This window comes from Ahaetulla prasina, chromosome 8, assembly GCF_028640845.1.
Source record: "Ahaetulla prasina isolate Xishuangbanna chromosome 8, ASM2864084v1, whole genome shotgun sequence".
NCBI lineage: Eukaryota > Metazoa > Chordata > Lepidosauria > Squamata > Colubridae > Ahaetulla > Ahaetulla prasina.
The window spans coordinates 43,985,446-43,998,175 of record NC_080546.1 but is presented as its reverse complement, the minus strand read 5'-3'; the positions used below and the strand labels follow the sequence as shown (position 1 = coordinate 43,998,175).

At 36.9% G+C, this 12,730-nt stretch overlaps 1 protein-coding gene across 2 annotated transcripts in view; it reads left to right on the top strand.

Annotated features, from left to right (window-relative positions):
* Nucleotides 1–12,730, top strand: part of FAT4 (FAT atypical cadherin 4) — a 127,968-nt gene that overhangs the window by 60,399 nt on the left and 54,839 nt on the right. For both annotated transcript variants that reach the window (XM_058192931.1, XM_058192930.1), the window contains exons 2-4: nucleotides 4,583–4,714; nucleotides 7,002–7,263; nucleotides 9,911–10,261. In XM_058192931.1, the coding sequence (XP_058048914.1) occupies nucleotides 4,583–4,714; nucleotides 7,002–7,263; nucleotides 9,911–10,261 (745 nt within the window). The remainder of the gene's footprint in view (nucleotides 1–4,582; nucleotides 4,715–7,001; nucleotides 7,264–9,910; nucleotides 10,262–12,730) is intronic.

The window sequence follows — 12,730 nt, the reverse complement described above, 5'->3', positions numbered from 1 at the left end:
TAAGAGGATATGGGAGGGTAAAAGAAAAACTCTGATATATGAATGGTTTCATTTTCTCTGAATCCAACCCCTTTGTGTGTATTAATCAATACTTATGATTAGTAATTTATTGCACCATCAGTGCCTTATTTACTCCATTGTTGTAGGATACTAGGAAATTAATCTTCTATGTTGTGAAAAAAGCTGAAATTTTATGGCTATATAAATAAAAATATACTGCATGTTTGTGTTTTGTGACGGACCACTAAGTAAGTAACTTTGTAGACTAGAACTTAGTTTGACTATTAAGCACTGTCCTAATATAGCTTTGGTTGGCTTAGTTACATTGCTGCACATAAGATTCTTCAAGGATAAAGAACAATTTGGGGAGAACAAAGGGTCAACACATTTGGATTAGGTAATTAGAAAGTCTGTAAGGAGTAGATTTTCTTCCATTGGAATAAATTACCAGCTTGACAGTTTGAAAGTGCTAGTTTATAAGTGACAGATCAGATGATAAATGATGGGGCCTTTGGCTTTCTAGCTGAAGAAGCAGAGGTCAGAGCTGTAAAACGATCAAGTGGTACTTTAACTAGACAACTGATCTAATAATAAAAGGCTGCAAAAAACGATTGACAAGAGCAAAGTTAAGCTAAAGCCCTAGTGCTTAAATTTCATGAAAAAGAAAAAAAAAGGCTTCTGCAGCATCTGATCTTGTGAATATGAATTAATAACGTCAAGTTCAGGAAAATCTGAAGAAAACCATTCCTGGTATTCCTGGTATTACTCACTGGACAAAATCAAAGAAACTCCTTTAAGTTAACAGGAAAGTTGTCTAAGCATATATGATATTGAAGCTTTGGCAATGGTCTGTTTCAAATTAATACTAATTTCATAATTTTTCATAATGATGCCATCTTTTTACTTACCATGATTTTTTTCAGTCTCCTAAGCTACATTGTTGAGTAATGGTTGTTATTGACTGACACCAGGATACCTAGGTTCAAGTTTGCTTTCAGCCATGGAAACAATGAGTTTGGGCCATTTTTCTTAAATCTGTCTGTCTGTCTGTCTGTCCGTCTGTCTATCATCTACCTACCTAACTACCTACAGTACCTATCCACCTATAACTATCTATCTATCTATACAATTTGTATGCCATGTGAGTTCCAATGACTCTGTCACTCACAGCAACTAAAACAAGAATACAATTTATAATAAATGAAAAATAAAAGTTATTGTGAATGGCACACCAGGCAGGAACAAAGCTAAGAAGTTACACTTTCCTTGACAAAGACCTGAATGAACAATTAGGTCTTCAAATCTCTACTAAACAACACAAGATGAGGGCCATCTGGACATCACATGAAACTTTTTTTCAGAGGGCCTCTACAGAGAGACTATATGTCTGGCATTCTGATAGAAGGTTGAATTGAAGGAACCCTGAGCACACCAACACTACAAAATTGAATCAATTGGCCAGATATATGGGAGACAGTCCCTCAAGTAAAAAATCGAATAAATAAAGTAACAAGGCCCTGTGATATAGTTTTATTTTTGTGGGGATCATCTGAAGAATTGTTATGCCACTTTTACTTTCTGAAATAGAGATTTAGTTTAATTAAAGCTTTATATTTTGACAGAAAATAAAATATCAGATAACCTAATTTGTTCCCATCTGTCCGTCCATCCATCCATCCTTCATCTTTTAACTTAATCATGCCACCCAGAATTAAGTTAAATGCCTAATATAAATTTTTTAAAAAACCATAATTACCCAAGATATTTTTTGTTTCACTTTCAAATGAATTGTTAGGCCTCTGAGTGTAAATGAGATTTCCAGTGCTACTGCATATTACAAAGTTCACTATATTTTCAAGTTATATCACATTGTCATCAGTTATTTATGTTTATCCTTTTTTAATCATACTGAATGGTAATTATCTAGGCTTTATTTCAGTTAATTCTCTGCATACTTATGAATTTTTGCATAAAATAACACCTATGGGTTGGCTACAAATGTTTTGGACTAAAAGGGATATTGTGAAATTGGATCTGATAAAATATTAGTGACTACCTGAAATATCAATTATGCATGATAGTATAGTATGAATAAATAAATTGGAGAGTACTACCTTAAGACACAATTTGTTGAAATTTAATAGGATTTTTTACTTTTTGTTATTTTAAAAGACAAAACTTGATTGGTAATAAAGACTTTGCTTTATGGCCTGCTGCATATTATCTATATCTATACCTTGGGAAGTTGGGACAATCAACAATTATAACTTAACATATCCATGCCTTGTTAATATTAGAGTAAAATATAGAAAGGAATGTCTATGGAGATTTTCAGTCATCCAGGTCATGGTTGTCCCAAAGGTGCTTTTTCAAGAGGCAACTGGACTTTCTGATTTTTGATTTCTTTTTTTTCTTTTTTCTTTTTTTTGTGTGAAGATATTTCGCTTCTCATCCAAGAAGAACTGAAGAAGCTTCTTCAGAGCTGAAGAAGCTTCTTGGATGAGAAGCAGGGGTGAAATGTAAATTTTGTTACTACCGGTTCTGTGGGCGTGGCTTGGTGGTGGTGGGTAATGTGACTGGGTGGGCGTGGCCAACTTTTTTTTTTACTTTTAGAAGCATTTTTTCTACAACCTCTTTGGCCGAAGAGGTTGTAAAAAATGCTTTTAAAAGCCTCTGATGATCAGGCAACTCAGCTGGGATCATCAGAGGAGCCTTTTAAAAGCATTTTTTCTACAACCTCTTTGGCCAAAGAGGTTGTAGAAAAAAATGCTTTTAAAGGGTTCTGACGATCTCAGCTAAGTTGCCTGATTGCCAAAACTCTTTAAAAGCATTTTTTTTACAACCTCTTTGGCCAAAAAGGTTGTAGAGAAAATGCTTTTAAAAAGTTATAACGATCCCAGCTGAGCCGCATGATTATCAGAGGCTTTTTTTTAAACTTTTAAAAACATTTTTTTGTTTGAAGAAAAAATGCTTTTAAAAGTAAGAAAAAAACCCTCTGAGGATTGCACAGCTCAGCTGGGCATGGGGAGGGGCACGGATTTTTGCTACTGGTTCTCCAAACCACCCGTTGCCATTGCTATCGGATCGGGTGATCTGGTTCGAACCGGGAGCATTTCACCCCTGATGAGAAGTGAAACATCTTCAAAGAAAAACCAGAAAGTCCAATTGTCCCTTGAAAAAGGACCTTTAGGACTATAGAAAGGAATGTATGTTACTTTGAACTCCCTGGAGCAAAGGTGAAATCAAAATTAGTAATAAATAAAAATATTGCACATTTAGGAATGTATGGTATATTTCTATTTGGATTTAATAATTCATATTAACTGAATTAACTATTCAGATTTGATTTAATTTGAAATAAAATATATATTTATAGGACAATTTGCTAGTCAATGGCCTTGTAGATCGTATCCATGCCTCTCATACCAGAAGTAAATAAATTAGTTTGAAGGCTAAATATATATAAGAGCATAAGTTCACAAGATAATGAGTGCTGGTGTATGTCTATGTGTAAGTGATTCTAACTCATGTCTTTTAAATCAAGTTGAAGGAAATCTCAAGTGAATAGAGGTAGAACAGTGCTGAAATACAATTACTTTTCAATCTGTCTATGTCTTTGACTATTGAGTTGTTCCTTACTTGTTTCTTTTTTCATTTACTAATGTATTTGCTTTCTGTCTTTACTGAAGGGAACTCTATCAGAACTGTGACATTATCTCCTTGGTGGTCTTCAGGTTTTGGTAAAGTTATTGCTTAGGGCCCTCTTACTTTCACTATAGATATAAACCAGCTGTTGTCTGTCTCTTCTTTATTGGGAGATAATTAGTATGTGTCTACCTAAGAATGGATAAGCCTTTTAAATGCTGCATCAGCAATCCTGTGAGAACTAAACAAACTTGCTTACATAGAAGAAAGAGTAAACAACTTCAGCAGATCTTTCAGATGCTACCATTAAAGTCTCCAAAGAATATAAACAGAACTTGTGAAAAATAAAATATGTTTGGGTTAAAGGTGAAGAAAGACAAGTAATTCCAAAAGAATGTTCAAATGACATGCTTCTGATACTAACTATTAAGTTTCTAAGATTCCCTTTCATACAGAAGAGTCTATCATGTCCCATTTTTATGCTAAAAGTTGCAATCCTTGTTTTAGTTGTGATACTTGCCAATATATAAATAGTCAGGGAGAATTTTACACCACCTTGTCTTTATGTCAGGCAGCATTTAATGGTTGAATGATCTTGTCCCCTGGGTCTTGGCAGCTGTCCTCTAGAGGCCAACTTTTGGGGATTACACTGACAGTCAATCAGTGGACCATGTCCAATATAAACTAGACTAGGACCATTTAAATTCAGTTATTATCAACAAGTCAAATTAGCTTTATTGGAAGCTAGAAGCTTTTCTTGAAAGATTTAATGACAATATGGAATTTTAACAGACACTGTCTTATTTCTTGTTTTTGTTTGGGAAACTTCTTAAAGGATTAAATGATGCACTATTTATCTGAATTGATACAAACATAAATAATTTGAAAGAGATACTTTTATTCAATTAATTCATTTTTTCCCTTACTTTCACTGTAGGTGGAAATAACTCTGCAGGATGTCAATGACAATCCACCAGTGTTTCCTACAGATATGCTTGATCTAACTGTAGAAGAGAATATAGGGGATGGATCTAAAATAATGCAACTGACAGCTACAGATGCTGATGAGGTAGGAAGTGGTTACTTTTCTGAATGAAGTTACAGTGCTGGTGTTACAGTGATTTGAATACCCAGATTGATTTTCTATAATATAACTGAAAAGTTAAGAGTTATTAGGGGAGTAGGACATAGAATGTAATTACTTACTGATTAAAATGGAGATTGATATAATTTACCACAAATATGTTAAGCTGAAGACTCCCAAGCACTTGAGCTAGGCAGGGAAGCTTAAGGACTTGTCTCTTTGCTTATATTATTTGTCTTTTCTTATGCCAACTTTTCTGATCATGATTTCTGTGTAGTTTCTTTGCCTATTAACGAAAAAGCTATGCAGTCCCGAGAAGGCAATTTCAAAGAAGTGTTATGAATTTCTGAATAAAAAGTTATTTTTTGATATCTGTACTGACTTCTGCTTTCTGACATGTGATATGATTAGCAAGACTAATTAAAGGTATCACTAAGGGTTGACATCAGGTTAATGGTACTCATTTAATCAATGATTATTCAATCAGGGACCAAAGAGGACTGGGCAAGATTCTCTAACTGTATCTCAGGTAATAGCCACAATAGGAGAACTGGCCTGACCTCTAAAATAAGGAGTGGTAAAGAATTGTGGGTTTTTAGAACCTGTGTTAGAGTTGCTTAGTTTCAGTGCAAAATAATTAATTTTAGGACAGGTTTAGAAGACAAAGCAATGAGTTTAAATTACTGTTGATATCAGTAAGAACTTCACCCTCATGTTGGCTATCATCTATTTCATTTGGCTTAATTCTTGCCTGCAATAAACTTTTTATTAATTTGGCTAAGTCTTGAAAGTCCTTCCAAGTCCTAGCATGAAATCTTAAGATCCATATAAAATCAGGAGCCTGTGATTTATTGCCATTTTGGGCAGCCTTACACTATAAAGTTTTGTTGAAACAATGCCACTTAAGGGTGAAAATATTATCTTTTATACTGGTATTCTTGATGTTATCATTATCTGTTGCTGTCACGGATTCGGTATAAGATGAGAACAGCCTTGTGAAATCAAGAGAAAAGATTCCAGTAGTCAGGTTTGATTATGTCATGATAAACTATGGTTAAGCACAGTATGAGTTTTTATTTTATATTGTGAAATAAATTCTTGGATACAAAGAAAAGCAGAGCAGCACCAAACTTTTGTTCATAAACATATGGAACAAATCACATTTTAAGTTGCATACAAATCTCAAGTGGTAAATCTTACACTTAAAAATTCTTAATGTTTTTGTATGTAGTTCCAAAAAGTTTTCCAGTTATTGTACATACTTTGTTGTGTCTACTGCACCCCCGAGCCGGGCCTCCTGGCTGAGAGTGATTCAGAGAGTGAGGGGGAAGAGCCGACAGGGCTTCCCTCTGTAGAATCTTCCTCTCTGGCTCCACTCCAGATTCCAGAAGCAGATCAGGTGGAGGAGGAGGAGCCGACACGCCCTCTTTCCCCTGACCCCTCCTTCTCCTCCCTGGCAGAGCTCCAAGAGCCAGCTGAGGGGAATCCAGTGTGGATAGATGCAAGGCAGCGACGCCGAGTGAAGTGTGCGCAGCAAAAGGAAGGAAGGGCTGAGCCCAGGAAGTGCTGAGTCACGGAGCCACACCCCACAGGGTGTGGAGCTGCCTTTGGCCTCTGTGACAGACAAAGACTGACTTCTGGGAGCTTCAGCTGTGTTATTTTGTGATTCAGACTTTGACTTCTGTTTATCCCTGAACTGCAAATTATGCTGGTCTGAGGAGAACTTGGCAGGCAATCGCAGGTTCATTGCCAGGACTGTTATCTGTTGTCGGAGTAAATTGCTGGCAAGGAAAGTCAGCTTGCGTGTCTTTTTGGGTTGTGGTCGGGAGGGGACATAACATACTTTTTGATACAAAGTGCAGTACTTTGCACATACTCAGGAGTTTTCCTAAGTAAATTCAAGGCATCCAAGAATCAAATAGATCATGGGCTGGATCTAGGCTTAGTTACACAACATTCTTACACTAATTTAGATCCCCAATAGTATTTTATCGCAGGATAAAATACTGCTTCACTATAAAAGATAATCTCTTCACAGTGCCTTCTATCCATTTTGGTGCCAGGGAAGCAATGGAATATCTACTAATATGATCCAAAAGTATTCTTGATGTTTCAGGTTATGGTTCTTTATCGAGAAACATTTTAAGGATTCACTGGCTAGAAAGCCTTCTTTTGAATTTTTAAATATGTCTTTTTAATGCAAGTTTTGTAACTTCATTGTTTATTGTAGGTTTAGATGAAATATATCTCATCTTAGGTTTTTTCCCCCCAGGGTGCAAATGCTTTGGTAACTTATACCATCATTAGTGGTGCAGAAGATAGTTTTCATATTGATCCAGAATCAGGTGAATTGATAGCTACCAAGCGATTGGATCGAGAACGCCGTTCCAAATATTCTTTGCTTGTTCGTGCTGATGATGGTCTGCAATCTTCAGATATGAGAATCAACATTACTGTTAGTGATATTAATGATCATACACCTAAGTTCTCCAAACTATGGTATTCTTTTGATATAGCAGAAGATACCACTCCAGGTAAACTGAATACTTAATATGAAATTAATGCAACTATTTTGATTAGTTGATGGATCATTTTTGAATGTTAAAATGAGATTAAATAGATAGATGATAGATAGATAGATAGATAGATAGATAGATAGATAGATAGATAGATGTTATAAATATAGATGATATAGATACAGATATAGTTAATTGTATTCTTGAATATCTAAGGTAATGTATCTCTATTATCAGAGCTTTATGAGGGAGCAGGAAGTAAATTTAACCAAATTTATCCTATTATTTTTTACTACAATAAAAACATACTAAACAGACCTGTATTTTATCTGCAGTAGAGTTTAATCCTTAACTTCAAGAAAAGAAAGAAATTCAAAGACAGGAAGCACAGTGACAGCCACTGATATTTTATAACCTCTCATTATATAAGAAGGCTGCAATAAAAAAACCAGTATGTTCTATTTTAAAGAAACTGTGTAAATTCCAAAAAAAAGGGCATTTTGCCAATAAGGTCGTAGTCAATTTTGAAGTATATTTTTCAAAAGACTATTATTCGATTTCAGGAAATACATCTGTCACTGAGTCGAATATATATTCTCCTTCATCTCATTTCCCCACATAGATCTTGTTTTCTCTTTTTTTCCATCTCTCTATTTTATTATTTTATTTTAATTTAATTTATTTAATTTATTTATTTTGTCACAACAATATATGTAACTATCATACAGAAAGGTTATATAGTATATAAAGGTATAGAAGAAAAGAAAATAGGACAGGAACGGTAGGCACGTTTGTGCGCTTATGCACGCCCCTTATGGTCCTCTTAGGAATGGGGTGAGGTCAATAGTAGAAAGTTTTTGGTTAAAGCTTTTAGGATTATGAGAAGAGACCACAGAGTCAGGTAAAGTATTCCAAGCACTGATGATTCTGTTACAGAAGTCATATTTTCTGCAATCTAGATTAAAACGGTTGACATTAAATTTAAATCTATTGGTTGCTCTTGTATTATTGCAATTAAAGCTGAAGTAGTCTTTGACAGGAAGGACATTACAATAGATGATTCTATGAGTTAAACTTAGGTCTTGTCAAAGGCGACGGAGTTCCAAGTTTTCCAAGCCCAGGATTTCAAGTCTAGTGGGATAAGGTATTTTGTTGTTTACAGAGGAATGGAGAACTCTTCTTGTAAAATATTTCTGGACACGTTCAATTGTATTGATGTCAGAGATACGGTGAGGGTTCCAAACAGGTGAGCTGTATTCTAGAATTGGTCTAGCAAATGTTTTATATGCTCTGGTTAGTAGTGTAGTGTTTTTGGAAAAGAAGCTACGCAAGATTAGGTTTACAACTCTTAGAGCCTTTTTGCTATGTATTTGCAGTGGGCTTTGGCACTTAGATCATTTGACATGAAAACTCCAAGGTCTTTAACAGGATGGGGGTCATCTGTAAGGTAATGTCCATCAAGTATGTACTTAGTGTTTGGGTTCTTTTTTCCTATATGTAAGACTGAGCATTTGCTGGTTGAGATTTGGAGTTGCCAAGTTTTAGACCAAGCGGTTAGATGATCAAGGTCTTTTTGAATGATAGATGTATTATCAGTGGTGTTAAATAGTTTGACATCGTCAGCAAAGAGAACACAATTACTTGAGATATGGTCACAAAGATCATTAATGTATAGTATGAAGAGTGTTGGTCCAAGGACGCTGCCTTGAGGAACGCCACTCTTGACAGGAACAGGATTTGATAGAGCATTGCCAATTTTGACCACTTGTTGTCTGTTAGACAGAAAAGCAGATATCCATTTGTGAAGGGGTCCTGAAATGCCATAGGATTTTAGTTTTAGGAGAAGTTTATCATGTACTACTGAGTCAAAAGCTTTGCAGAAGTCTATGTAGATTGCATCTATTGTTTTGCCTTGATCAAGATTTGTAGTCCATATGTTTTTACAGTGGAGAAGTTGTAAGTTGCATGATAATTTTTTCCTGAAACCAAATTGTTTATTGGAGAGTAGGTTGTTTGCTTCTAAGTATCTCTATGTATCTTTCCTATATTAGAAAAGCAGTTGTTTCCCCAGGTTGGGTTATATTAAAAATAAATGTTCCTTTACATTAAATTTGTCGTCTTCTGCACCTCAGAGACGTTGCATATTAGCAGTCAAGAGATGTTGAAATAAACCCTGGAACCGTTTGGTCACTTCTGTCCATAAATCTGATGTATTATATACATAACTATTGGTCATCTGTATAAGTTTTTGGCTTTGTACCCTGTTTTCCCCAAAATAAGACATTGCCTGATGATAAGCCCAATTGGGCTTTTGAGCACATGGGTTAAAAAAAAAATAAGACAGGGCCTTATTTCCAGGGAAACACGGTAGTTACAAAATATTTCCATTTACAAAAAGCATCAGGAAGAGGCATATGTCAGAAAATAAAACAAAAGCATTTTTGCAGATTCCTTTCTGTTCCAATCAGTTTTACCACCAGTTTTTCTTTCTGCTGATTTTAAGCCATCACTTCAAACATCATGAGATGTAGCATAGGAAATGAAGCTGTAGGAGAATAGCAACTTTTTGCAATTCCCATTCACTTGATGTGTTGTTGATCTAAAATGGTAGAAGCTCTGATCGAATTTTTTTCTATTGTTTTCTTCTCCCTCTTCCCCTATTTAGGTTCTTTAGTAGCAGCTATATTAGCTACTGATGAAGATTCAGGTGTAAATGGAGAAATCACATACATTGTGAGTGAAGATGATGGTGATGGGACATTTTTTTTGAATCCAGTTACTGGCGTTTTTAACTTAACCTGCACATTGGACTATGAAGTACAGCAGTATTATGTCCTTACAGTTTGTGCACAAGATGGAGGTGGGCAATCCACCACTAACAGAGTTTATTTTAATATACTAGATGTAAATGATAATTCACCAATATTCAGAATGGGGTCCTACAGCACTTCTTTGATGGAGGACTTACCTCCAGGCTCTACTATCCTTGTTTTCAATGTTACAGATGCAGATGATGGTATGTATTCTTCCATATTTTAACAGTCTGTATTGTGGATGTTATAGCACAAATATAGTATTCAGATGGCATACCAAATATAATAATAATCTCTCCTGTAATTATACTATATGTTCTGTGCCCATAATATACAAGGTCATTACTAGTTTAATATTGTTTATTCTTTATAACAATAGCTTTGCAGGATCACAGAAAGAAGTTTTCATTCCAGGTTGCAACATTTTTTTGTAAAAAAATCTTAGTAGCTAGTCTAGAAACACATTTTCTGTATGAAACTATACAATTATCATGCTAGTTCCAGTAATGCCATTGCCAAAAAGTATAATATAAGTACAGTTTGAGTGAAACGTGAGTGAAAATGTCTTATTGACATTCTATTGACACTCAATTCACTGAGCCGCGGTGGCTTAGTGGTTAGAATGCTGTACTGCAGGCTACTTCTACTGACTACCAGCTGCCTGCAATTTGGCACATTGAATCCCACCAGGCTCAAGATTGACTCAGTCTTCCATCCTTCCAAGGTGGGTAAAATGAGATCCCAGATTGTTGGGGAAATAGGCTGACTCTGTAAACCGCTTAAAGTAAAAGCACTGTGAAGCGGTATATAGATCTAAATGCTATTGCTGTTTCCATATATTCTGCCACCGATAGCCTCCCAACGACCTCTGCGCTCCCACAGAGTGGGCCTGCTCAGGGTGCCGTCGACCAAACAATGTCGATTGGCGGCTCCCAGAGGGAGAGCCTTCTCTGTGGCAGCACCAGCTCTTTGGAACGAGTTACCTCTGGGGTTACGCCAACTCCCCGACCTCCGAACCTTCAAGCGGGAATTAAAAACTTTATTATTTAATCGTGCGGGACTAGCCTAAATGTATTTTAAATGTATTCTAATTATAGTTTTTAAATTTTAAAGGGTTTTATGTTGGTTTTGACTGTTTTAGCAATTTGGCCAATTAATATATTAGTTTTAAATGTTTTTAAATTTGTTATTTATATTATGTGTATTTTTGTATTTTTAATATGGCTGTAAACTGCCCTGAGTCCTTCGGGAGAAGGGCGGTATAGAAATTGAATTAATAAAAAAAATAAATATTTGTAGGCATACACACACAAGCACACATAGGTGGCCCTCACTTACGGACTGTTATTGGGACTGGAAACTCTGTTGCTAAGCTTCACAGTTGTAAGGCACAATTGCTACCATTAGGGAAATCCCACATGGTTACAGGGCCCTGCAGTCATGTGATCATTATATGCAACTATATACCATCTTATTTGTTTGTTGGAAGCTGACAGTGAAGGTTACAAATAGCAGTCAAATGACCATGGGGATGGTTACAGCTACAAAGACCCATTGTAAATTGTCCTTATTTAGCACTTCATAAATTCAGTCTCTGAATGAGTGGATTTTAATCAGGACTATCTGTATTTATTTTATAATATTTACAATCTTTCAAGTGGTTTCCAGGTAGGATACAAGTAAATCAAGTCCAAAACACAAAGGCAAAGTTAAAATTTCAAAGCAGCAATTTAAAGTAGTACAAATAAAAAGCCGGAGAAGACGCCTAGAGAGTACTTGGAGATCCAGCCGTTCCAAGGCTGACCGGACACTAGTTAGGTCTTATTCTAAGACCTACCTAGTGGCATTGAGGGAAGCGAAGCATTCTTACGTTTCCTCCCTCATTGCATCGGCAGATAACCGCCCGGCCGCCCTGTTTCGGGTGACCTGCTCTCTCCTTCATCAGGAGGTGCGGGATGACTCCTTGCAGGGACATGCCGAGGAGTTTAGTGGTTATCTATATGACAAAATCGCTCAGCTTCGGGATGGTTTGGATCAAAATTGGGATGATCCTGGTGAGAGGGCGGAGACTCGTCTTGTGGAGATTGTGTGGGATGAGTTTGACCCTGTGGCTCCCGAGGACGTTGACAGGTTGTTGGGGAGGTTGAATACCACCACATGTTTACTGGACCCGTGCCCTCCTGGCTGGTGCTGGCCACACAGGAGGTGACGCAAGGCTGGCTCCAGGGGATCATTAACGCTTCTTTGTTGGAAGGGGTTTTCCCTGCCGCCTTGAAAGAGGCGGTGGTGAGACCCCTCCTCAAGAAGCCTTCCCTGGGCCCAGCTGTTTTGGGAAATTACCGTCCAGTCTCCAACCTTCGCTTTGTTGCGAAGGTTGTAGAGAGTGTGGTGGCAAGTCAGCTACCCCAATACCTGGATGAAGCTGTCTATCTAGACCCATTCCAGTCCGGCTTCCGGCCCGGTTACAGCACGGACAGCTTTGGTCGCGTTGGTGGATGATCTCTGGAGGGCCAGGGACAGGGGTTGTTCCTCTGCCCTGGTCCTATTAGACCTCTCAGCGGCTTTTGATACCATCGACCATGGTATCTTGCTGCACCGGTTAGGGAGTTTGGGAGTGGGAGGCACCATTTAACTCCTCCTATCTCTCTGACCGGTTGCAGACGGTGTTGACA